This window comes from Cetorhinus maximus, chromosome 4 (genome assembly GCF_964194155.1).
Source record: "Cetorhinus maximus chromosome 4, sCetMax3.hap1.1, whole genome shotgun sequence".
NCBI lineage: Eukaryota > Metazoa > Chordata > Chondrichthyes > Lamniformes > Cetorhinidae > Cetorhinus > Cetorhinus maximus.
The window spans coordinates 48264577-48292148 of NC_135882.1; the positions used below are offsets into that span (position 1 = coordinate 48264577).

Consider the following 27572-nt stretch of genomic DNA (forward strand, 5'->3'; position numbering starts at 1 on the left):
ATATCCTTACACTGTCCTTTCACTGCAGTTCCTCTATCTACCCTTGCTTTGACGAAGAGGGAATTTACAGATAGTTTTCTCCTGATTCTTTTTTAATACAACCTTTACCAAACTGTGCTGTATTTAAATTTCAGGACTTTAGTTACAAATGTTGCCCATCACCTTAATAAAGTTTTAACAACCTGAACTTAAGATAATGATTACAAACAAATGAATTTAATCTCCATGGACACTCTTCCGACAAAATGAGGACTTAGAAGCAAATTACTTCTCAAATAAAATAAAGAAATTTATTTTTAACCACCTTGCAAAATGTACAACAGCAAAGAGAACATATTTTGTTGTACGCTACTACCAAGGGATTTCTTGTCAAAGTCAACTTCCCAGGCAGCCTCATGGGAACTGTGCTGTGCACATTCTCATGGAAGGTGTGAAAATCTGATTTTCCAAAATGGATCAGTAATTCTCTATGAAGGGAAAAAACTGAATCGATAAATCTTTGCTAAGTAGATTGCAAAGAAAAAATTATTCTTCCATTGACAGCACATTAGGAAGTCTAAAACAATCTAAACACAGTGCCAGCACGTCACCTCAATACTGAGTTCTAGATACTTGAATAGTCCTAAGATACCTAACTGGAGTGCTTTACTACACTAATGAGAAACATGGTGTGCAATTTGTAAATCTGTCCGAAACAATGTACTGCAGATAATTAAGTTTAGATGCAGAAGATGGAACAAGCCAACGACTAGTTACAATGAGAAAGTTCTGGGTGATCAGGGTGTGAATTTTGTGTTCATCTGGTTTACAATGTAGCCATGTAAATTTTCAAAAAAAAAACACCTCAAACACTTCACAGTGTAACATTAATAAAAGTACATGGATTAATGGCCTTCTTTTTCTACTGGTTTAAGTTGTGACAAGAGAGAACTATTTGCTGCAGCAGTTAAATAACTATTTTAAAACACTAAGGACAACATGCTACACTCCTCCAACTGAAAGTCAAGCTCTTCAAATGATTTAAATGTTTTTCAATATATCAACAAGAGGCATCGACCTGGCTGGAATTACTTAGATGAAAAGTAAATGCACTGATTGTTTTCTCAGTGTGATTTTTTTCCCCACTTTGAGCTGCAGTCACATCAGCAAGCTACTGCCATGGTGGTTGTTTCAGTTCCCTGCCTTGGCCTACTGTAGCTCGTGACACAATCAATAGCCAGGTTATGAGGCAGAGGAAGCTAAAGAGAGATTATGCTGATGAGGAAGGTGACGGAATTATCTCACTGGATTTGTTCTTTGTATCACCTTCAATCTTATCCAGTTCTGACAAGGGTAAAATCCAACAGGAAACAAAAATGAAAATAGCAGGCTGTGACTGAATTTTTTGACCAATCAAATAAAAAAAGCACTCTCCCATTCCAGGACAAAAACCCGTAATTGGGACCTTTATTTGTACACTCTTATAATAAAACAAGCAACGTTATTTCAACAGCTGCAAGAAGCTAGGAGGAAATTTAAGCAAAGAAAACGTTTCAAATCAGCACACAAAGTTCCTCTGCTTCTTTCCGCGACCAAACAAAGAGGCACCAGCAGAAAGACTTTCACACGGAATGGATTCACAAGTGTTTCAAGCTGTGATTCCATTCTGCAATAGGAATAAAGCACAAATACTTTTGTCTTAAGCCATGTATTCATACAAAGGGACCAGCAGCTCAATTTCACCTGTTCTCTCAGCTTGTGTACAAGTACTGTTAATAACAAAGGGTTGGGGGCGGTAGGGTGCGAAACACGGAAAAATGAACAGAACAAGTGAAGAACTCCACAAACAGTGCTGTCTCATTTCTGGTTAGGGTGTCAATCTAGTCAAATTCCAAACAGAAGTGAAGTCACAAGAATACTTTAGCTCTAAGCTGCCAAGATATTGCTAAAGTTACTAAATTTCAACTACTAGAAATTAGTTTAATTTCCTACTGTCAGAAAATGGTAATTTTCACAGTGGCATTCAATAGGCACTGATTTCCACAGGATAGAAATATGCTGATATAGATGATGCAGGGAAGGGACATACAGCCAGTATTGGAGGAATGAGTTACACAGGGAAGAAACATTCTACATTTTTTCACTTGTTCTGTGCAGTAAATTCCCTCCCTATCTCCGCTCGGCTTTTATGTTTTTACTGCCCTTTCCTGAGAGTGGTGCTTACTTTTGGAATATACAGAGTATTTCCAGAATCCTACACACCCTGCACTCCATGCTCTCAGGAAGCCAGATAAGAAAATCAGAATTATAACTTTATGGCCTTGTCTCTGATCATGTGAGTGCTATTAAACCAAGGGACCACCACAGGTGCACACAGCGTTGTCCTTATCCACTATCTACCAGCAGGGATCTCTGGAGAGCAACCAGGATGTGCACAAGCCTATCTTTCTTCCCTGCGATGCAGAGAGTATGTACAGTTCTTCTAATACTGTTTGTGATTCAGTAACACAGCACAAACGAAAAACTGAACCTTGGAACCTCCAACCTCCTGACCTATGCTGCTCACTGCCACACCATATGGTGCATTAACAATATCAACATCTTACATTTATATAGCACCTTTGATATCATAAAACATCCCAAGGCAATTCAAAGGAGTGCAATCAGACAAAAAGAATGACACCAAGCCAAAGGAAGAGATATTAGGGCAGGTGACTAACAGCTTGGTCATAGATATAGGTTTTAGGGTAAAGGATGGAGATTTGGAGAGACAGAGGTTTAGAAATGGAATCCCAGCTTTTAGGGCCTAGACAGCTAAAGGCTGGGTGAAGAAAGTGGACATGCACAAGCAGTTAGACTTGGGTGAGCACAGGGTTCTTAGAAGGTTCTAAGACTGGACGAGGGTCCAGAGGTGGGGAAGGGCAAGACTATGGAAGGATTTGAAATAGGCTGAGAATTTTAGAAATTGAGGTCTTAATGGACTGGGAGCTAATGTAAGTCATCAGGAAAAGGGGTGATGGGTGAACAAGACTTGGTCAGAGTTAAGATTTGGATAGCAAAGATTTAGAGGAGCTCAAGTTTATTAACCTATAGCAGCATGAAAAGAGGTAGGTGAGTTATCTTACGAGGCACGAAATGTAATGGGGCACATATCAGAAATAATGCATTGCTGTATTACAAAATACATTTTACAACTCAAAGAAATTTTTTCTCAAAGAGGAATTAGACAGACTACAAAGATTCTGTTGATTAAATTATGCCCAAACAAGTGATCGCTTGTTGCACTGAGATTGTTACTTATAAACATTCACACAGTTAAATTTACTCTAGTCTATTCATATACCATCAGTGTTTACCTATCGCATAGTCTTCCCTTTAATTCACAAGCCTCTTTCACTGCAAGAAAGAATTTGGATTTATAAAGTGTCTTCCATTAGCTCAGGATGTCCCAAGTGCTTAATAGTCAATGAAGTACTTTTCAAGTGTAGTTAGTCACCATTGCAATGTAGGGAAACACACAGACTTTTTCACATAGCAAGGTTTCACGAACAGCAATGAGTTAATGACCAGATCATCTGGTTTTAGCGACGTTCATTGAATAATAAAAATTGTTCAGGACAATTGGATAAATCCTGTTTGTCTCCAAATTGTGCCAAGGGATCTTTTATGTCCACCTCAGAAGGTAAACGTGGCTTAGGTTTAACATTTCTTCTGAAAGACAATGCCTATGACAATGCAGTACTCTGTCATGTATTGCATTGAAATGCCAGTGTCTATTAGGTATTCAAATCTCTGGAATGACACTTGAACCCATAAGCGTTTGCCTCAGAAACGAAACTAAGCCATAGTTGACTCATTAAAGCTCTCCTCTGCAGCATTTCCATCACCAATAATATTGAGTACTTTGGTACAATACCTGAATAAAGTGAGAACATGTTTAATTTCTCTTAGCATTCTGTCACATATCTATAGCATCTCTCTCCTCTAGCATCACTCACAAGCGTTTTACTGAATTTCAATTCACTTGGTCAGTTTCTACAATTCTCCAAATTTCAGGCTAACACACTTTTTCTTTATTAACATTTTCCAAAAAATCTCCAGCATGTCATTCCACAGCTAACCTGGCCCTTGAGATATTGAAAACTTGCTTCTGATGAAAGTTAATTTAGTTAATTTAATCTGATTACAAATCCTTTGGAATCTACACAAAACAGTTTTCCAATGCTCCCCATTACACAAACAGTTCCATGGTTTCAAAACACAAAGAATTTTCAAGCAAGCCATAGAATTTTGATCAAAATAAATGGGGTAGAAATTTGCCTTGGGCAGTAGCGTAAAATGGGCGGTATTGAACCTGACTGATATTAGACTCCTGACTCAAAATTCAGTTCCATTGACTTCAACAGAACTGAATATCAAGCACAGCAGTTAACAGGCGATGCCATCCAAGATGAATTTCTACCTCAGTGTATCCTAATTTCTTCAGGTGTATTAATGATCATTGAAATATGCATTTGGTGGGATTAAAATACACACAGATCTCATCCATTTTCTAAATATCCTGAATAGATGGTTTCTTGAATTTAAAAACATTTGGGATTCTTTTATTTAAATAAGATTTGTACTGTATATCAGAAAGCTAATGCCACCTTTAATCGCCATTTGCCTCAAGGTCTCTCGGTGCTAGAAGATCTAGGTCAAGTCTTGTGCATAAAAAATGCAAGTCTACTTTTGTTTCATTTGCTGTCATACACAAAAAAAACATTAACACAATGAAAATACAATATTTCCCAGACCTGTTAATAATTCTTGGCTGGACTCGAGAAAAATGATCAGAGTAGGGAGGCGAAGGTCCTTAGATTCAACTGCCCTCAGAGTAAAACTTCCGGCCTGCCAAAAACTACTAATGACTGGCTGTGAGCACCAATTAGCCAGGGAATGCATGCTGATGGCACCTCAAACAACCAGCATCACCAATGTTGGTGTGACTCGCAGGGACTTTGGCACCTCCTCACCTCCCCCCCAGTACTAAAATTCTGCCATAATAATAGCAATTTAAATAGCCAGCAACTGTACTTTTGGTGGATTTTGGTGATTTTTTTTGTGGGGGAGGGCAGTGAATTTAACAAGTTTATTACTTTGTACAAAATGATTAAGCTGTAGTATTTGCACTTGAAACATGCAAAATGTTTTTTATCCTTACTGCTTATATTCAGTTCTTAGAACATAAGTCACTTTAAATATACTAATGTGGGGCAAGGAATTACATGTTTACTTATAATATACTTATCTACAAATCTATACATATGCTCCTTCCCAGAACAAATTACAAGCTATTTCTTTTGTCACCTCGCTTCTTATTACAAGTTAGATGCATAAATTTACCAGGATTGCAACTAACTTGCAGATTAGCAGTCTGCTAATTAACACATGAAGCAGCAGAGGTTTTTTTGTTGAGAAACACACTGACATATGATTTAAAATGTTCAAATTTTGATGATAGTTTTTTTTTTAATCAGTATCCAGGTGTGGCTACTCAAAACTGGGCTTATATCAGATTTGGACTTATATCCCAAACTCTGCCGCCTTGCTCCTTTGGATATCACGAGCCTCCATTTTTTTGGAAATAATGCTCTATCCTGTTGTTGAAAGCATTCTAAATCCATCTGTGACAAAGCTGGAGGAACTGCTTTTATGTCTCTCATTACATAAAATTAGCTTTCCCATTCAGACGGGGTTGTCAATGTTTTGTATTGTAATTATTTACATGTAGGCTATGAGACTCCACTGTGTGGAATAAGTGACCCATGAAGATGTAAAAAAATCAGACATTCCTTTTGTATATTGACAACAATTACAGTAGAAAGTTGATAGGCATGGGTATTTAAAAAAACAAAGTCTCTATTACTGGGATATGGGATTGTTCTGAGAAATAAGTCAAATTCATTTCACTGTATGTATAATTAGGAAGAGACAGAATTGCACACGGGTGAGAGTAACTAAGGCAGGAGTTGGACCACGTTTACAAATAAACACTGATATTGTACCCAATATCTTCTGAGAGCACACCATAATGAACAACCATCTGAATACAATTATTTCATATTCTGTCAGACTTTACATATAGAAGCCCCCATATAAAGGTTTTTTTTTGTTAAAAAATGAGAACTTTGTTTGCAGAGGAAAAGGGAACATTAAAGAACTCAAAATTGAATGACTACAAGCTGCATCAATAACCCTACAATAACTCACCTACCGAAATACATTTGGAGAAACAAAATGATCCAAACATGTTGGGATAGAATATTGCTCAGCTGGTTGCAGTAGAATTCTAGCACACAGTAAAATAAAACTTGAATGAACTTTGACTTATGTAAACTTGAATAGATTGAGATAATAACCTATAAGTTACTGTTTTCCCAACACAACTGCTTAAATTTCATTTCTTTGTCATGGTTGAGGTGTCCACCCATTTTATTTTTAAGTGAATAAAGAAATGTCACCACAAACATATTAAATACTCGTACCCTAATATTGCAAATAATGACTAGACTTTCCCCCAAAGTATTTAAAAATCTACTAAAGCTTCTCACTTATGAAAACAAGGTTCTGAAGAAACTAACAAACATTTCTAATGAATTTATAAAATCTTTTCAAGAACATTTTTGTTGTGTAACTGCTGGGAACAGAGGATAATAATCTTAAAAATTAAAATGTATTTTTTTCAACAGAATACAAAAATATATTTCTGCTTTACTGCTGAAAAGTGTCTTCTAGTAAAAGGTTCTTTATTGCACCAACGATTTTCATCTGGGGTACCAGACAGAAAGCATCTATTTTTCCTACATTAATTACATTTACTTGTTGTATATTTAGCAAGAATCACTTATGATTTCCTGCCATGAGCAATACCACTTTACAGAAAACATACTAATACTGGTATTGACAAATTGAAACATTAATTTAAGTTAATGTTTAATATTTAAGGGTATACTATAAGTAGGCAAAGACTCATCATTGAATTGCAAGCAAAACACAAAAAGCCAATTTAATGAAGCAGAGTCTAAATAACACTGCCACATAACCCCCATGAACTCTTAAATGTTAAGCCAATTTTAAAATTGCAATAGTGAACATTTCAAATTCAGTAAGCAAATAGTTCAAACCCAAAACAAATCTTTTAACTGCTGCCGAAACCAGGTGAGTTATATTAAAATATATTTTTATTTTGGGGTACAAACTTTTTCCATCTTCAAGGGGTAAATATTGAAAATGAAGTAATTTTACATCCTGAAGCAGTAAAATAACAAACAGTTTAGAATATTAGTCTCCAGCTCCCTTAACACCATTGCCCATCCCCTTACACACCTGCGCCTGTGCACAGACATTCACACCACCACCACTGCTGCAACACACACACATATACACACACACACATACACACATCCCTCTCCTGCTTCATGTCATGGCAGTTTTGCTCCCTCTGTACCTCATTTAACAAGCTGAGCTGTATTATGGTTTTCATACCCAGCGAACATACAAATGCACAGCTAGTCCAAGCCCTCAGGCCTAGGGATCATGATGGCATGGTTGGACTGTTCCCTGGGGACAGCAGTGTGAGAAGGGTGACTGGACGCTGTGACCTGCCTGCCTCAGCTGAGACATAAACAGGAGGGTAGTAATACTGATGAACATACCTGTCACGCGGAGAATGAGGCCTCACTCAGATCAAGACAATTGTATAAAATATGCTTAAAACCGAAAAATTAAAAACTGCTGACCTCTGTCATTAACACAAATTTAATTCTTTACAATGAACTTTGATCATTCAACATATAACCCTTAGTTTAAATTATTTATTTTAAATTATTTATTGTAAGTACATTCAAATTTTATACAAAGGGATGATTAATAAACAATGTGATATTCTGTAACATAAATTGTTATTTAATTTCCATCCTAAACCCATTTCCATTTATCTAATTTTTATCCGAAAAGCCAAATTTGAACAATTTAAATAGTTTTGCCCTCTAATATTATAATCTCATTTTTGAAAAAAAAAATTAAATAAAGGGAAGTTAATGATCGTTCTTTACAAATTAAGATGATTCTGGGAACAGCAGAAGCTTTTTTGTGGAGCCTAGTTTCACGTAACAGCTGGTTTGAACAATGTACAAGAGCAGAATATCTCTAATCCTCTGGTGATTGAAAACAGATTCTTTTTTCTATCGTCATGGAGTGTTTTCGTTCAAGAATTTTATTGATAGAATCATACTGAAATTTTTAAGGGGTATTTGTGAAGTCCCTCTCGGGTTCATATATTCCATTTTATTTAAATCTTTACAATTAATATATAGGAATGTAAGACAGTTGTAAAATTCTGTTTATCGAGATACACCAACTTCTTCATCTTCTTTCAAATTAATTCCTTGAGCACTTCCAGTGCTGTCATCAAATATCGAAACACATTATTTTAGGCACTGAAAAGACTGAATCTCTTAAAAGTAAAATTATAAAACATACAACATTAAGTAATGTTTCTCTATTCATTCAAACAAGCAACTTTTTTGTATTTAGATGCAAGAGTTCGCCCTGCTTATGTCACGCTGATTTTTTAATGATAAATTAAATACTTCTTCAGTATTCATAATTCTCCCCAATTTTTTATTTACGAGGAATGTTTCAAATTTTTTTTGTTTAAAGAATCAATGCTAAAAGGATGCAGATTATTGTGGTCAATGAGTGGATTTGCACCAACTGAATAACGCAAATTGAGATTATACATTTCCAAACAGTGCAATTAAATAACGAACTATGTGCTTTGAAATATGCAAAATAAAAATTGCATGGAGAAGGAGGGAATGCAATATAAAAAAAGGCTTATTCTGTGGAGTGAAATTTTGTTCTTAAAATAATTTGATTCTTTTGTCAGTAGTGGAATTGGGTGGGAGTTGATGGAAGGAAAGAAAGAGGGGCTGAGGGAGAGACAGAGACAGAAACAAACAGACAGAGACACACACACGTACAGAAGGAAAGTAAGAAAAAGTAACCTTTTCGGTCCATTTAGAAATGATTTAATAACATTTTAAATTATATCTACATAAAATCCCATGACATCTCCTTCAACAAATATAACCTTTGCAGAGATGAATATTGTGAGATTAGATACCCTGATAGCCATCTTTCAAGGCTCAAGGAAGTCCTGTGTGGAACACTGTAACAGAAATACTACATTTTCAATTTTGAAGAATAGACGTTTCTTTTGGGCAGTGGCATTATGATTTGATTATGGCCAGTTGTGAAATAAAATCAGCTGAATCTTGCAACAGGAAAGATGCCCTGTACAAATTTTAAAAATATTGTTTATTACAGGCCTGCCAATTTGGCTGCACCATGTTATCCAAATCACAGACAGCATATTATTTAAACAAGAGGAAAAATTAAAAGGCACATTTGCTGCTGCAACTGCTGCTGAGCATTAACATTACCATTAGTTTATGGAATTCCTCAAAAGTACTTTGTTATCTTTGATGTTAAGTGTTTGAAAACTTGAGGAGATAAATCAGTTTGTGTTTTTCTACCAGATAAGCAAAGCTTAAATCACTAAAATGATAAAGCTGTGTTATAAAATCCACTTATTTACATGAACAGAGAATTAATCAGTTCAGAATAACTCAGTAATAATGAACACATGATATTTGCACTGCAGCACATAGTTTTGCAATGTGCCAGAATACAATTAGAAAATATTCTTATGATCTATATTTGGATTAGCTGATTAGTTTATCGTTAAAGTATCAAGTAATTCAAGTTAATAAAAAAGGTACAAAAGGTAATGAGAAAAACAAAGTGATATCAACACAAAAAGTACAAGTCCAACAAACGAGTATTGCTACTCTATGTATTCTAGGTTGTAGCTATTCAAATTAAATTATGAACAGACCAAAACAAATCTGGATTGTTGTCTGAATGCAGAACACTAATTGTTGATGATTAATATTACAAATAATCTTCAAAACAATTATATTTTCCATGAACAGTACATCTGCTCATTAAATCTTCTAAGGCACTGGGGTAAATGCGAGTGGGCAGGCTCACGTTTCAATCACATTTGGAGCACTTCTCCATCAATTTTCTAACAGAGTGAGATGCTTCCAAGTAACACCTTTCACAGAAACCTTACATATTAAGGAAACTTACACACACATACATTTATAAAGCTGTTCTTTGCATCTTCAATATATAAAATTACATATTGATATACTTGACCTGGAACAAATTTATTATAATTCATATTGTTTTGATTTTATATCATTTTACTAAAATATTCTCTGGAAAATGCTTACTTTACACAACCTGTTCTTAACCAACCTTCCTTACCCAGAAGAGCATAATTCCACCAGTTCCTGTGATTATTTGCAGATAAACAAGAAGATTACAAGCCTAGGATTGCTTTCTAGATGATTGTGCTTAAAAGCAAAGGACACGTATACCAGGACTACTCAGAATACAAACAACACAAGAAGCACTAGTGACCCATCTGGTATCCAGTAGACAAAGACGAAATGGCTCTAAAGCCCAGCATGTGAGGCCTTTGAGAAATATTCTTCTGGCATTTCATCACAGCAGCCCTAGACCAGTTTATCTTGGTGGCTTGAGGGAGTAAATAGAGCTGTTTATTAAAGCTACTCTGCTGTATTACATTAGACGGAGCAGACCACCTGGACCTTTTAGATTGTTGTAGTTTTTTTTTTAATTTGCAGACTGGCTTCTGCAACAACAGAAATTACTATACTTACTAAAGGCACACATCATTTGGATCAGGGGTAAAATATAAAAGCAGAACAACATAGCAGTCACATTCATAGAATACTGTAAATCTCGCATGAATGTACACCAAATCTGAGTATTTACATCTCCTCAATGGTGTACTGCATATATAAAATAACAGTAGAAAGGGAATTAAACATTTTTTTGATGATAAAGTCATATTAAGCAGTAAACAAAAACCAAAAAGCTGCAAATAGTTTACAACATTAATTGTCAGGGTGGGATGTTGAATTTCTCACTAACAATAGCTGCGCAGACAGGTTAATAGAAAAAAAGGTACTGTAAATATGAATTATATGAATCATACTGTTATACCCCCATGGAAAAATAAGAGAGGAGTTGAGAAATGGCTGACTCCATACCTGACCAATTACAGCATGCATGGTCCCTGTATCCTGCTGGGCCAAGAGATCGCTATCCATCATACATATCTTGTGAAGAGCAGAATGGGGGTTTCTGCCATGCATCTGTCAATCAATGCTTGCAGTCAAAATCTTCACCAAACAGAGGCAAAAGCAAAAAGTCAAGCTGCTTCACCAAATAGGATTGAAAAAAATCACATGACAGCAGTACACACATACACACACACAAACACACTGCATGTATTTCCTGCACATAAGAAGTGACCTTGCTTCAAAATTGCAACATTCAGAAATTTCCCATTCAATTATCTGATTATAAGTGCCTGTTTTAAATGAAAAAAACAAATAAATAAAGCTTTATTTGGAAAGACAATGATTTCTGTAATTTTGTACCATTTTTGTAAAACATCAGATTAAGTCACTGATATTCAAAAAACTATATCTACAGCTGAACACTAAAGATTATTGATATACTTAGAATCTCAATATTAGTGTTATGCAGTGCACTAATTGAAAACCTATCTCTATAATAAAGGAAGGTAAATGTTTATGTGTGTACCACGTTACAAAATTTCATGTCAAAATTGTGTTAAATGGTCTGTAACACCTTTTTCCAACATATATAGTACCAAAATGTTAAAATAGTACACAAGTGCAAATAACTGTTGAGTGCAAAATATCCTGCACTAAAAGCAAGGAAATATTGCTGCTTGTCAAAAGTGAGCACCAAAGATCGAGGCACTCATATGTACTTGTGGGGAATGAACGAGGCAATTAATTGTTGTCTAGTTGTTTTGCATCTACAATACAATATACTTTTAAGATGAAAGTAAACCACCTTTTAATTTGCACTTTACATATTTGTACATTACTGAAAGTTAGTAAATCAATGTCCAAATGTCATTTCAATTCAAATAAAGAGCATTAGAAGTTTGAGTTTTGTAATTTGATTGATGTGGAAAAACATTTCTAACACAATACCTTTGTGTTGTAAGGTACTCCCCACACATCATTTAACAAAAGGCAGAACTGGGGTGCATTCACCCTGTTTCTAATGTAGCACATACCCTTGTTTATTTTAATTTGCTTCATATTTCTTCTGTTCCAAGACAATGTTGACAAATGAACGCTACCACCAACTCTGCAACACTTGCTCCAGTAGATTGCATCAAACTGTTCCCCTTTGCTGCAAATTATAAAACATCATCACCAAGGGAATGTTTGATGGGTTCAGTCTTTTATCTTTTTACCTGTGAAGTATTCACAGCATCCGGCTTCAGGCAGACAAGCTATTTTTCTGTTGTCAAACCTTTAATTATTGCCACTCTGGGGGACATTAGAAAGTTATGATTGATTAATTTTGAAAAGTTTAATTTTGGACATAAATTAGGTTTCTTAAACAATATTAGCCAACACTGATGAAACTCACTGAATAAGACTATTCCCTGAGCTACATTTAACCTGGGACTGCCACACAGAGAGGATGAGCCGCTATCCTGGTCATGAACAATAGGCGGAGCGTGTCCAAGGACTGTAAACAGGAGCTAGATGCTGCGGGCAATCACACTATACACACCAACATTTACATCCACACACTGTAATAAACACACTTCCACACAACCCCACTGTGCACACACTGACACACATCCACTGTACAGACCCTCAGGCACTCCCCTCACAAGCAAACCACACACACTGTAGAGGCACTTACCCTCTCACACATATCCTTCACAGGCACCCATATAACACACTCCACAAACACACCCATCACACTGTCACACACATTCACAAAAACACCACCCGCTCACAAACATGCCACGTGCTCACAGACACGCCACGCGCTCACACACCCCTCAGTTTCACACAGACACCCCTCAAACTCATAAACCCCTCACACTCACACATACCTTTCACACTCAAACATGCCCACTGCAACACAGCCTCTCACACTCATACACACTCCTCACGTTCATACAAACTTCATACATTTCCACACCCCCATACACACAATAATACCCCACACACTCACAAAAACCCTTACACTCATGTACTCACCTCCACACACCTTCACACTCATGCACTCCTCAGGCTCAAACACTCAGACACATACACACTGTAACACACATACACACACCCCTTCACATTCACATATATCCTACACAATCACAAGCATCCCACGCAGTCACAAACACACCCCACCCATCATATGCAATCCTGTACTTTCACGCGCCCTCTCAGTCACCCTTCATACCCACACATACTCCCATATGCTCCTCAAACTCTCACACTCATAAACACCCCACTCACACGCACTCCTCAAACTCATTCATTTCATAATCACACACACACACACACTTATAAATACCCCTCACACTCACAAAAACTTCTCACACTCACACATACTCAGACATACTCAGACATCCCACTCACTCACACACCCCAAGCTTTCATACATGGCACACAAGACACCCCCCTCACAAAATAACCCTCACATTAGACTGCAACATGCTCTCTCACACATACACACCCACTCTAACACAGCCTCTCACACACACCCCTTACACTCACAAACACCCACTGTAACACAGTAATCTCACACACACACACAAACCTCCCTCACACTCATATATAACCCACCCAATCTCACACTCACACATACACATCCATACCATTGGGGAGGGGTTAAACTAACTTGGCAGGGTTGTGGGAACCAGAAGATTATACAAGAGAGGAACACCAAGGTGCACAGAATATTGGAAGAGACAGACAACACAAGAGTAGGAAATAAGGTAGTAAATAGGGTCAATGTAACAAGAAAAACAATGCAGTCTAAATTAGGGCTACTGTGCATCTATGTGAATATGTGAATGCATGCAGTGTGCTAAATAAGATTGGTGAGTTGCAGGTGCAGATTGCCAGCGGGGGGCGGGGGGCGTCAAGAGCAGAATCTATTTGGCTTGAGCTGTGGAACAAAAAACGTGCACTTACATTGCTCGGTGTAGTCTGTAGGCCATCAATTTGTGGGAAGGATGCAGAGGAACAAATTTGCAAGGAAATTACAGAGACTTGCAAGAATTATAGAGTGGTTCTACTGGGGAACTTTAATTATCCAACATAGACTGGGATAGTAGTGGTGTAAAGGGCAGAGAGGGGCAAGAGTTCCTAGAGTCTGTTCAGGAGAATTTTCTAAGTATGTTTCCAGTCCAATGAGAAAGGAGGAATTGCTGGACCTGGATCTTGAGCATGAAGTGGGCCAGGTGGATCAAGTGTCATAGGAATATAGGGACATGGGGCTTAGGAGCAGGAGCAGGCCAATTGGCCATTCGAGCCTGCTCCAACATTTGATAAGATCATGGCTGATCTGGTTGTCTCAGCTCCAATTTCCTACTCTGCTCCCCATCACCCTTGACTCCCTTGTCTATCAAAAATCTATCTAACTCAGCCTTGAATAAATTAAATGACTCAGCCTCCATTCCTTTCTGGGGGAGAGAATTTCACAGATTAACAAATCTCTGCGAGAAAAAAAAATCCTCATCACCATCTTAAAAGGTAGACCTCTTATTCTTAAACCGTGTCTCCTAGTTCTCGGGTCTCTCATAAGGGGAAATGTATTTTCAGCATCCACCCTGTCAAGTCCCCTCAGGACCTTATACGTTTCAATAAGATCACCTCTCATTTTTCTAAACTCTAAAGGGTATAGGCCCAAGCTATTCTACTTGCCTTCTTTAAATAAGCCCTTCATCCCAGGAATGAGTCAAATGAACCTTCTCTGAACAGCTTCCAATGCAATTATATCCTCTTTCAAACAAGGAGACCGAAACTATACATAGGCCAGAATTTTGACCTTGCTGGGCAGGCGGGCCCCACCAACTCGGCGACGGGCGGGCAGCCGAGCTCAGCCGCCAGAACGGGGCCAGCCGCCAATTTACGTGGGTGGGCCAATTAAGGCCCGCCCAGTGGCCTGCCCGACAGTTGTGCGGGGGGGGGGGTGGGAATTCCCCATCTGTCAAAGTGCGCTCTTTCACGCATGCATACGAATGTTTAAAAAACTTTAAAAATAGAGAAAGAAAAACATTATTAACATGTCCCCAAATGTGATACTGTCACACGAGATGGGACATGTTAATAAATATGAGTGAAACTTTAATAAACTTTTAAAAAACTGAGATGAAACCTCATCCACTGGTGGAATGAGGTTTTATCTTTTTTCAGAAGTCCGCTGGGGCTCCTGGCCTGCCCGCCAGCCTTAAGGTTGGACGGGCAGGTCTTTCAATGAGCTTAATGATCCTGTCAATGGCCTCAATTGGCCATTGACAGGTCGGCGGGCGAACAGCTGATTTCGCTGTCCGCCCGCCTTCCTAAAAATTTAAATGGACCGGGATGACGTCGAGGGTTCCTCCTGACGTCATCCGGCGCCATTTTCCCATCGGCGAGCAGGCCCCGCCCCCAAATCGCCAATGGGAAAATTCTGGCCATAGTGTTCATTTACAGCTGCAGTAAAACTTCCCTACTTTTACATTTCATTCCCCTTGCAATAAACGCCAACATTCCATTTGCCTTCCCAATCGCGTGCTGTTCCTGCATACTAACGTTTTGAGATTCATGCACCAAGGCACACAGGTCCCTCTGTACCACCAAGTTCTGCATTGTCTCTCCATTTAAATAGTATACTGCTTTCCTATTCTTCCTGTCTAAGTAGACAAGTTCTCATTTTCCCACATGATACTCCATCTGCTAAATTTTTGCCCACTCTCTTAACCTGTCTATGTCTTTTTAAAGGCTCTTTACCTCCTCTTGACAACTTACTGTCCTACATATCTTGATGTCATCATCAAATTTAACTACCATACATTTGGTCCCTTCATACAAGTCATTGATGTAGACTATAAATATTTGGGGCCCCAGCACTGTTCCCTGTGGCACTTCACTAGTTACATCTTGCCAACCCATAAAAGACCTATTTGTTAGATAACGAATCCTTTATCCATGTTAATGGGGGTTACCCCTGACACCAACTGATCTTATCTTGTGTAGTAACTTTAATATGGCACGTTATAAAATGCCTTTTGGAAATCCAAGTACACCACATCTACAGATTTCCCCTTTATCCACCTTGCTTGTTAATTCCTCAAAGAACTCGAACAAATTAGTTAAACACGATTTCCTTTGCACAAAACCATGTTGACTCTGCCTGATCCCATTATGATTTTCTGCTTAACCTCCTTAATAATGGATTCTAGCAATTTCATTCTGACAGACATTAGACTAACTGGCCTATAGTTTCCTGCTTTCTGTCTACCTCCTATCTTGAATAAAGGTGTTAGATTTGCTATTTTCCAATCCATTGGGACTCTTCCAGCATCTAAGGAATTTTGGAAGATTATGACTCTGCAGCCACTTTTTTTAAGGCCCTAGGATGCAGGCCGCCTGGTCCTGGGGACTTGTCAGCATTTAGGTCTAATAGTTTTCACAGCACTTTTATTTTGGTGGTGGGGGTTGTTTTAATTTCCTCCCTCCCCTTTACCTCTTAATTTTCAAGTATCTTTGGGAGGTGTTCTAGGTCTTCTACAGTGAAGACAGGTACAAAATACCTGTTCAATGCCTCCACCATTTCCTTGTTTTCCATTATCAATTCCCCACACTCACATAATAGACGGCCAACACTAACTTTAGTTCCTCTTTTCGCATTTAAATATTTGTAGAAACTCTTACCATCTGTTTTTATATTACTAGCTAGCTTTCTCTCACACTCTACTTTCTCCCTCTTTAATTTTTTAAATTATTCTTTGCTGGTCCTTAAAATCTGTCCAATCTTCTGACCAACCACTAATCTTTGCAGATTTGTACAGTGTTTGATACTATCCTTAACTTCCTTATTTAGCCATGGATGATGCCCAATCTGATTCTGCATCTTGTTCTTTCGAGCTAAGGTCACCTCTCACTTCTGTGCTAATGACATCCTTAATTGACAGAGCTACAACATCACCTTTTCCTAGCTTTCTGCATTTTTAAAATGTCAAATACCCTTCAATATTCAAGTCCCAACCTTGGTCGCCTTGCAACCATGTCTCTGTAATGGCTATCAGATCATACATATTTATCTCTATCTGTGCTAACAATTCATCTATTTTGTTACAAATGCTGCTCACATTCAGATACAGAGTGTTTAGCTCTGTCTTTTTACCATTTTTGCAACCTCTGGCATTATTTGCTGGTGCAATCTTAAGTTTGTATGCCTTGTCCCTTCCTGCCACACTCTGGTTATCATTACCCAAATTGTTACCCTGCTCTATTACCTCATTGTTTCTCTCTAATTTACCACATCTCCTCTCACATGATCCCTTCTCCCTACTACTTAGTTTAAAGTGCTCAGCATCAGTAGGGGAATATTTAGGGGCCAGTGATTAGTGTATCATAAGATTTAGGTTAGCTATAGGAAGGGCAAGATACAATCCAGAGTAAGAATAATTAACTGGAGGAAAGTCAACTTCATTGGGGTAAGAGTGGATTTGGCCCAGATAAACTGAGATCAAAGACTGGCAGGAAAAACTGTAACTCAACAATGGGCTGCCTTTAAATAAAAGATAGTTTGAGTAAGGTCATGGTACATTTGCACGAAGTGGAAAGGTAGGGCAATCAAATCCAGAACTCCCTGGATGACGGAAGAGATAGAGACTAAGAAGAAGCAGACAGTATGCTTTGTTAGGGAAGAAAACAATTAACCGTCAAGGAATGTTTAAGTGGTAATTGTAAGTTAACAAGCTAAGTACTTCACTTGGTGTGTGTATAAAGGTGAGACAATGTGTCTGTGGAGTTTTATGCAACAGAATGGAGAAGCCAGTCTTGGTCTGACTTTGTTATCAAGCAGCTATTGGAACTTTAACAAGCTTGTGGCAGATGTCAGGTGGATAATACAATTGAGAACCAGCCTGAATATGGAAGGTTCCGAGGCGATATGAAAAAAACAAATAAGAGAAGCAAAGAGAGTATGAGAAGAGATTGGCAGCTGACACAAAAGGGAATCCAAAAGTCTTCTATTGGCATGCATAAATAGTAAAAGGGTGGTACAAGGAGGAGGGGGTCTGATTAAAGACCAAAAAGGGGATTTATGCATGGAAGAAAGGAGCATGGTTGAGGTACTAAATGAATACTTTGCATCTGTCTTTACTATGGAATACGTTGCTGCCCAGGTGAGGTGGGAGTGACTGCCCTTGACATCAAGGAAGCATTTGACCGAGTGTACCATCAAGGAGCCCTAGCAAAACTGGAGTCAACGGGGATCAGGAGAAGGCGCTCCACTGGTTGGAGTCATACCTAGCACAAAGGAAGATGGTTGTGGTTGTTGGAGGTCAGTCACCTCACTTCCAGGACATTGCTGCAGGAGTTTCTCAGGGTGGTGTCCTCGGCCCAACCATCTTCAGCTGCTTCATCAATGACCTTCCTTCCATCACAAGGTCAGAAGTAGGGATGTCCGCTGATGACTGCACAATGTTCAGCACCATTTGTGACTCTTCAGATACTGAAGAAGTCCATGTCCAAATGCAGCAAGACCTGGACAATATCCAGGCTTGGGCTGACAAGTGGCAAGTAACATTCATGCCACACAAGTGCCTGGCAATGACCATCTCCAACAAGAGAGAATCTAGCCATCGCCTTTCAACATTCAATGGCACTACCATCGCTGAATCCCCCACTATCAACAACCTGGGGGGTCACCATTGTCCAGAAACTGAACTGGACTAGCCATATAAATACTGAGGTTACAAGAGCAGGTCAGATGCTAGGAATCCTGTGACGAGTAACTCAACTCCTGACTCCCCAAAGCCTGTCCACTATCTACAAGGCACAAGTCAGGAGTGTGATGGAATACTCCCCACTTGCCTGGATGAATGCAGCTCCCACAACACAAGAAGCTTGATGCCGTCCAGGACGAAGCAGCCTGCTTGATTGGCACCACATCCACAAATATTCACTCCCTTCACCACCGACGCACAGTAGCAGCAGTGTGCACCATCTACAAGATGCACTGCAGGAATTCACCAAAGCTCCTTAGACACCATCTTCCAAACCCACGACCACTACCACCTAGAAGGACAAGGGCAGCAGACACATGGGAGCACCACCACCTGGAAGTTCCCCTCCAAGTCACTCGCCATCCTGACTTGGAAATATATTGCCGTTCCTTCACTGGGTCAAAATCCTGGAACTCCCTTCCGAACAGCACTGTGGATGTCCCTACACTACATGGACTGCAGCAGTTCAAGAAGGCAGCTCACCACCACCTTCTCAAGGGCAACGATGGATGGACAATAAATGCTGGCCCAGTCAGCAAAGTCCACATCCCATGAGTGAATAAAAAAAAGTCATGATGAAAGAGGAGAAAGTTCAGATGCTTGAAGGGTTTAAAACTGATAAGGAGGTAGTTTTGGATCGGCTGTCTGTATTTGAAGTTGATAATACACCAGAGCCAGATGAGATGCATCCAAGGACATTGAGGGGAGTGAGAGTGGAAATTGAAGAGGCACTGGCCATAATTTTCCAATCTTCCTTAGACTCCAAGGTGGTGCCAGAGGACTGGATAGTTGCAAATGTTAAATCCTTGTTCAAAAAAATGGTGTCAAGATAAGCCCAGCAACGACAGGTTAGTCCAGTGTTTCCCAAACTTTTCCAACAGGTTAGTCCAATGCTTCCCAAATTTTTCTCAATGTGACTCCATTTCAATACCTCAGACTTTGTGTGACTCCAGGGTGAAAATTTGGGGGTGGGGTTGGCTATGGGGGAGTGAAGCTTCAGTTTTGAGCAGGGGCAGGTGGGGGAAAGCAGTTGAATGTGGGGGGTGGGGTGGGGGTTGATGAAAAGCCAAGTTTCTCCACTACCTTCTCACAGGCATTTTCTGCAGCAGCAATCAGGCCTCAGAGCAGTGTATAAGGCCATGCCCACCAACAAAAATGCAAACATTTAAAGGGGCCTGGAAGGTGTCAGAAATTATCCTAAGCTCCACGGCGACCATTGCTGCGCCAATGCTCACGACCCCAAAATTTCATCGGTCACGACGCACAATTTTGGAAGCCTCGGCTTGTCAGTTTAACCTCAGTGGCGGGGAAGTTTCTAGAAACGAAAGTCTGGGACAAAATTAATAGTCATTCGGGCAGATGGGGTTTAAGGAAAGCCAGTATGGATTCGTTAAGGGTAAGTTGTGTTTAACTAACTTGCTTGAGTTTTTTGATGCAGTAACAGAAAGGCTTGATGAGGGCAATGCTGTTGATGTGGTGTACATGGATTTCCTGAAGGCTTCTGATAAAATGCCACACATCACATTTCTAACTAAAGTTGGAGCTCATGGGAAGAGTAGTTACATGGATATGAAATTGGCTGAGTGACAGGAAACAGAGTAGTGGTGAACAGTTGTTTCTCAGACTGGAGGAAGGGTTATAGTGGAATACCCCAGGGGTCAGTGTTAGGACCCCTGCTCTTCCTGATACATATTAAATATAACCTAGGCCTTGGTGTACAGGGCACAATTTCAAAATTTGCAGATGACACAAAACTTGGAAGTATTGTGAACTCCGAGGAGGATAGTGTAGAACTTCAAAAGGGCATAGACAGGTTGGTGGAATGGGTGAACAAATGGCAGATGAAATTTAATGCAGTGAAGTGTGAAGTGATTTATTTTGGTAGGAAGAACGCAAAGAGACAATATAAAATAAAGAGTACAATTCTAAAGGGGGCTCAGGAGCAGAGGGACTTGGGTGTATTTGTGCAAAAACCATTGAATGTGGCAACCATTGAATGTGGCAAGGCAAATTGAATCCTGGGCTTTTTAAATATGGCCATAGAGTACAAAAACAAGAAAGTTATATTAAGCCTACATAAAACACTGGTACGGGCTCAACTGGAGTATTATGTCCAGTTCTGGGCACCACATTTTAGGAAGGATGTGAAAGCATTGGAGAAGGTGCAGAAAAGATTCACAAGAATGGTTTGAGATGAGGAACTTCAGTTACATAGATAGATTTGAGAATGTGGGACTCTTCTCCTTGGAGAAGGTTGAGAGGAGATTTGATAGAGGTATTCAAAATTATGAGGGGTTTGGACAGAGTAGATTGAGTGGAACTGTTCCCACTGGTGGAAGGACCAAGAACCGGAGGGTACAGATTTAAGGTAATTGGCAAAAGAAGCAATGGCGACTTGAGGGTAAACCTTTACGCAGCAGGTGGTAAGGGTCTGGAATGCACTGCCTGAGTGTGTGGTGGAGGCAGGCTCAATCAAAGCATGCAAAAAGGGAAGTGGATCACTACCTAAGAAGGAAAAATGTGCAAGACAGGAAAAAGGCTGGTGAATGGCACTAGGTGAATGGCTCCTGCAGAGGGCCGACAGGCACAGCAGGCTGAATGGCCTCCTTCTGTGCTGTAACCGTTCTGTGATTCTATGTCACACCCTCACACTTACAAATTCATAGATAACTCTCTCATTCGCACACACAATCTCCCCAAACCCTCATACTCAGATGTACCTTTGTATTCACACATACACACCCTCATACGCACCCCACACACACTCACACCATATCCTCACACATTCATACAAATCCTTCTCACTCACATACATACACTTCACACACTGATACACAACCAATATACAATCACCCCACACCCTCATATTCACATATTCAAGCGCACCCTCATACTCACAAGCAGCCACTCAACACACCCTCACATATACCCAATACACTCATGCGCACACTCTAACACATCCCATACACACCTCTCACTCACAGGGCTGGAATTTGTCACGGCGGTGGGGGCCCTGACAATGGGCCTGAAAGCCGGGGGAAACCCTGCCTCAGTCATTTGTGGGCTGCATTTTAGGCCTATCTGGCAGCTAATTAACTGCCATCAGGACTTCCTTCCCTTTACTGGATAACAGCCTGCCCCCAAGAGAGCAGTAGAGGCTGGGCCATTGAATATTTTTAAGGCTGAGTTAGATTGATAGATAGATGCTCGATCTACAAAGGAGTCAAAGGGATAGAGGGTAGACAAGAAAGTAGACTTGAGGCAACAATCGGATCAGCCATAATCTTAATGAATGGCGGAGCAGGCTCAAGGGGCCAAATGGCCTACTCCTGCTCCTAATCCTTGAGTTCTTCTGTTCAGCTGCAGGCCAATTGGAGGGCTGGCAAATCTTCTGACCCAGCAGGGTCACCAGGAGTAGTGGCCACTGCTGGGATTGCATGCAGCTGACAGGACACAGAGTTGGGCACTGCCCATGGAACAAGGTGAGTAGCACAACAGTGCAGCTTTACCTGAGTGCAGCAAGGCTGAGAGTTTAACTCTGGAAGTTTGGTGAGTGAGGGAATTCAGTGCACTGAGGGTGGAGGTGCTGTTTGTTTTTTGTACAAAAATGGGGTGGTCCGAGTGGGGGAGCCGAAGATGACGAAACCTGAGAGTTGAAGCATTAATTAGATGAGCAGGTAGGAGATTTGGACAATAACTTAAACTGGTACTAAAGAGATACAAGCAGCGTATTAAATTTATAGCATAACTGGTTAAACTCATCCATAACTATAGAAAATCACTGAGCAATATTTCTAAACTTGCAACCTAATTAGTTAAACAGAACAAAATAAGGATGGCAGGGCAAGTGATATGTTGCAGCTGCAGCATGTGGGAGCTGGTGGACACCTGTGTGATCCAAGACAACCACAGCTACAGTTAAATGTTTGCAGCTCAAGGAAATTCAGCTCAGAGTTGATGAGCTTGAGTCCAAGACACGGGATGCTTCAGGGAGGGGGAAAAGTTACCTGAGCACTTTGTTTCAGGAAGCAGAACCCCTTAGGCTAGGTACTTCAGGTTTGGTCCATGGTCAGGGACAGGAAGATGTGACTGCAAGTGAGGCAGGTATGTGGATCCAGAAGGTAGCAATCGAGGAACCTTAGCCCTTGCAGTTGTCCAACAGAATTGATGTTCTTGCAGTTTGTGGTTGAGAGCAGGGACTGCAGAGAAGATGAGCAAACCGATCATGGCATCATGGTTCAGGGGGGCATTCTAGTAGGGAGAGTAGAAAGGTATGGAGCTGTGAGAGGGAACAGTATAGTTAGGGGGATATATAATGTTCTCTGCAGCCAAGGGTGAAGTCCCGAAGACTGCGCTGCCAGGCCGGTGCCAGGGGTAAGGACATTTCCTTGGGACTGTAGAGGAACTTGGGTGGGAGGGGAAGGATCCAGTTGTCATGGTTCATGTGGGCACTAACGGCATAGGTAAGACTAGGAAAGAGGTTCTGCTGAGGGAGTATGAGCAATGAGAAGCCTAAATTAAAAAACATACAACAAATCTTTGGTTTACTACCTAAGCCACAAGCAAATTGGCATAGGGTAAATAAGATCAGAGAGTTAAATGCGTGGCTCAAAGATTGGTGTGGGAGAAATTAGTGTCAATTCGTAGGGCACTGACACCATTACAGGGGAAAGAGGGAGCTGTACCTTTGGGTTGGTCTTCACCTGAATCTCACTGGAACAAGTGTCCTGGCGAATTGTATAACTAGGGTTGCCAAGAGGGCTTAAAACTAAATAAAACAAAATTAAACTAAATTAAATCCCACAAGGGCTGCTGGTGGAATTTAAATTCAATTAATAAATCTGGAATATAAAGTTAGTCTTAGAAATGGTGACCATGCCAACTATCGATGATTGTTGTAAAAACCCATCTGGTTCACATTAGTGAAGGAAATCTGCCATCCTTACCCAGTCTGCTGTGTGTCTGCAGTTACATATAGCCAATGCGGTTGGCTCTTAACTGCCCTCTGAAATGGCCTAGCAAGCTATTCAGTTCAAGGACAATTAGAGATGGGCAACAAATGCTGCCCTTGCCAGCAATAACCACATCCTGTCCAAGAATTTTAAAAAATGGGAGGGAGGGTTCGCGTGATGGGGGGTTTAGAAAGTTGAAGAGAAAGAACAAGGCAATAGTGCAAGGTAATAATACAGGTAATGATAACCAGAGTGTGACAGGAAGGAACAGAACATACAACCATAAGAGTTCACCAGTAAATAAGGTCAGAGTAGGGGAAAAATGGTAAAAAGACAACATTAAAGCCTCTTTATATGAATGTACATAGCATTTATAACGAGATGGATGAATTACAGCACAAATAGAAAAAAATGAGAATCGTATGATAGTCATTACAAGGACATGGCTGCAAGGTGACCAAGGCTGGGATCTAAATATTGAAGGGTACCTGACATTTCGGAAGGACTGGAAGAAAGGAAAAGGAAGTGGAGTAGTTCTGTGAATAAATGACGAGATCAGTACCATAGTGAAACAAGATCTTCTCGGTTCAGAAGATTAGGATGTAGAATGAATTTGTGTGGAGATAAGAAATAACAAAGGAAAGAAATAACAAAGGAAAGAAGTCACTGGTGGGAGTAGCTTATAAACCCACTGACAGTAGCCACACTATAGGACACTGTCTAAATCTAGAAGTAATGAGAGGTTTTAAGCAAAGTGTGCAATAATCATGGGAGATTTTAATCTTCATATAGATCGCATGAATCAAATTAGCAACAGTATCCTGGAGGATGAGTTCATAGAATGTATTCGGGATAGCTTCTTATAAAAATCTGTTCTGGAACCAACTAGGGAACAGGATATTTTAGACCTGGTAATATGTAATGACCCGGGATTAATTACTGACCACATAATAAAAGATCCTCTAGGCAAGAATGACCATAACATGATAGAATGTCATATTCAGTTTGAGGGTGAGAAACTTGGATCTGAAACTACTGTTTTAAACTTAAGTAAAGGCAATTACAACAGGAATGAAGGCAGAGTTGGCTACAGCAGACTCTAAAACTAGGTAAGATGATAGATGAATAGCAGATATTTAAGAAGGTATTTCATAACTCTCATCCAAGATATATTCTATTGAGAAAAAAAGACTTTATGAGAAGAATGTATCATCCATGGCAAGCTAAGGAAGTTAAGGATGCTATCAGATTGAAAGAAAAGACATACAATGTTGCAAAGATTAGTGATAAGCCAGAGGAAGGTTGGGAAAATTTTATGCTAATTATGACATAAAACTAATAAGGGAGAAATTGGACTATGAGATAAAACTAGCAAGAAATATAGAAGACAGTAAAAGCTTCTACTCATATAAAAAGGAAAAGAGTAGGTAAAGTGAGCTTTGGTCCCTTTGGGGATAAGACTGGGGAATTGATAATGGGAAACAAGAAAACGGCAGATGCTTTGACCAAGTATTTTGTATCTGGCTTCACAGTAGAAGAAACAAAGAACGTCCCAAGAAGAGTAGAAAATCAAGTGGCAAAAGGGGGGGAGGAACTTAAAATAATTACAATCATTAGAGGAAAAGGTACTAGGAAAACTAACGGGATTAAAAGCTGACAAATCCTCGGACCTGAAGACCTGCATCCTGGGATTTAAAATAAGTGACTGCAGAGATAGTGGATGCATTGGCTGTGATCTCCAAAATTTCCTAGATTCTGGAAAGGAACCAGCATCATCCAGGACAAAACAGCCCACTTAATTGGCACCACATCTACAAACACACACTCCCTCCACCACTGACACACAGTGGCAGCAGTGTGTACCATCTACTAGATGCACTGCAGGAACTCACCAAGCCTCCTTAGGCAGCACCTTCCAAACCTATGACCACTACCATCTAGGAGGACAAGGGCAGCAGACACATGGGAACTCTGCCACCTGGAAGTTCCCCTCCAAGCCACTCACCATCCTGAGTTGGAAATATATCGCTGTTCCTTGACTGTCACTGGGTCAAAATCCTGGAACTCCCTCCCTAACAGCACTGTGGGTGTACCTACACCACAGGGACTGCAACAGTTCAAGAAGACAGCTTGCCATCACCTTCGCAAGGGCAATTAGAGATGGGCAATAAATTCTGCCTAGCCAGCAATACCCACATCCCATGAATTAATAAAAATAAAAGATTGGAATGCCACAAATGTAACGTCTCTGTTCAAGAAAGGAGGGAGACAGAAAGCAGGGAACTATTGTCCATTTACCCTAACATCTGTCATTGGGAAATGCTAGAATCCATTTTCAAGGAATTTAGAAAATCATAACACAATCAGACAGAGTCAACATGGTTTTGTGAAAGGGAAATAGTGTTGACAACTTTATTAGAGGGGCAGTGTGGATAATGGGGAATCAGTAAATGTAGTGTATTTGGATTTCTAAGAGGCATTTAACAAGGTGCCATATAAAAGGTTACTGCACAAGATAAGAGTTCATGGTGTTGGAGGTGATATGTTAGCATGGATAGAGGATTGGCAAACTAACAGGAAATGGAGAGTTGCGATAAATGGATCATTTTCAGGTTGGTAAACCATACCGAATGGAATGCCACAGGGATCAGTTCTGGGGCCTCAATTATTTGTGATCTATGTGAATGATTTAGATGAAGGGACTGGCTGTATTGTAGTCAAATTTGCTGATGATACAAAAATAGGTAGGGAAGCACGTTGTGGGGAGAATACAAAGAGTCTGCAAAGTTATATAGATAGGTTAATTGGATTGGAAAATACGTGGCAGGTGGAGGATAATGTGGAAAAATTGTGAGGTGGTCTACTTTGGCAAGAAGAATAGACAGTAGAATATTATTTAAATGGAGAGAGACTGCAGAATGCTGTGGTACAAAGGGATCTGGTGTCCTTGCATATGAATCACAAAAAGTTAGCATGCAGGTACGGCAACTAATTAGGAAGGCAAATGGAATGTTGACCTTTATTGCAAGGAGGATGGATTATTAAAGTTAGTAAGGACTGGATCAGATTCATCAAAGGATACTGAGGGAAGTAAGAGTGGAAACTGCGAAGGGACTGGCCATAATCTTACAATCCTCTTTAGATATAGGAGTGGTGCCAGAGGACTGGGGAATTGCAAATGTTACATCCCTGTTCCAAAAACTATGTAAGGGTTAGACCAGCAATAAAGGCCAGTCAGTTTAACCCCAGCATTGGGAAAGCATTTAGAAACAATAACCCAGGGCAAAATTAATAGCCATTTGGACAAATGTTGATTAATTAAGGAAAGCCAGCATGGATTTGTTAAGTGTGAATCCTGTTAAACTAAGTTGAGTTTTTTTGATGAGGTAACAGAGAGGGCTGATGAGGTCAATGCAGCTGATGTGTGTACATGGACTGATAAAGTGCTACATAACAGGCTTAGTTGAAGCCTATGGAATAACAGGGAAAGTGGCAATATGGACATAAGTTGGCTGAATTGACAGGAAGCAGGGAATTATGATGGATGGTTGTTTAACGGACTGGAGGCAGCTAAGTGGGGTTCCTCAAGGGTCAGTACTAGGGTCACTGCTTTTCTAGATATATGTTAATGAGCTAGATCTGAGTTTACAGGAACA

The 27572-nt window shown here is 39.9% G+C and overlaps 1 protein-coding gene across 1 annotated transcript in view; it reads right to left on the reverse strand.

Moving 5' to 3' along the window:
* The window catches only part of pou6f2 (POU class 6 homeobox 2), an 821005-nt gene that overhangs the window by 773478 nt on the left and 19955 nt on the right, over positions 1-27572 (reverse strand). Inside the window, exon 2 of the mRNA XM_078540141.1 lies at positions 11172-11303. Coding sequence (XP_078396267.1) covers positions 11172-11276 — 105 coding nt within the window. The 5' untranslated portion in view covers positions 11277-11303. The remainder of the gene's footprint in view (positions 1-11171; positions 11304-27572) is intronic.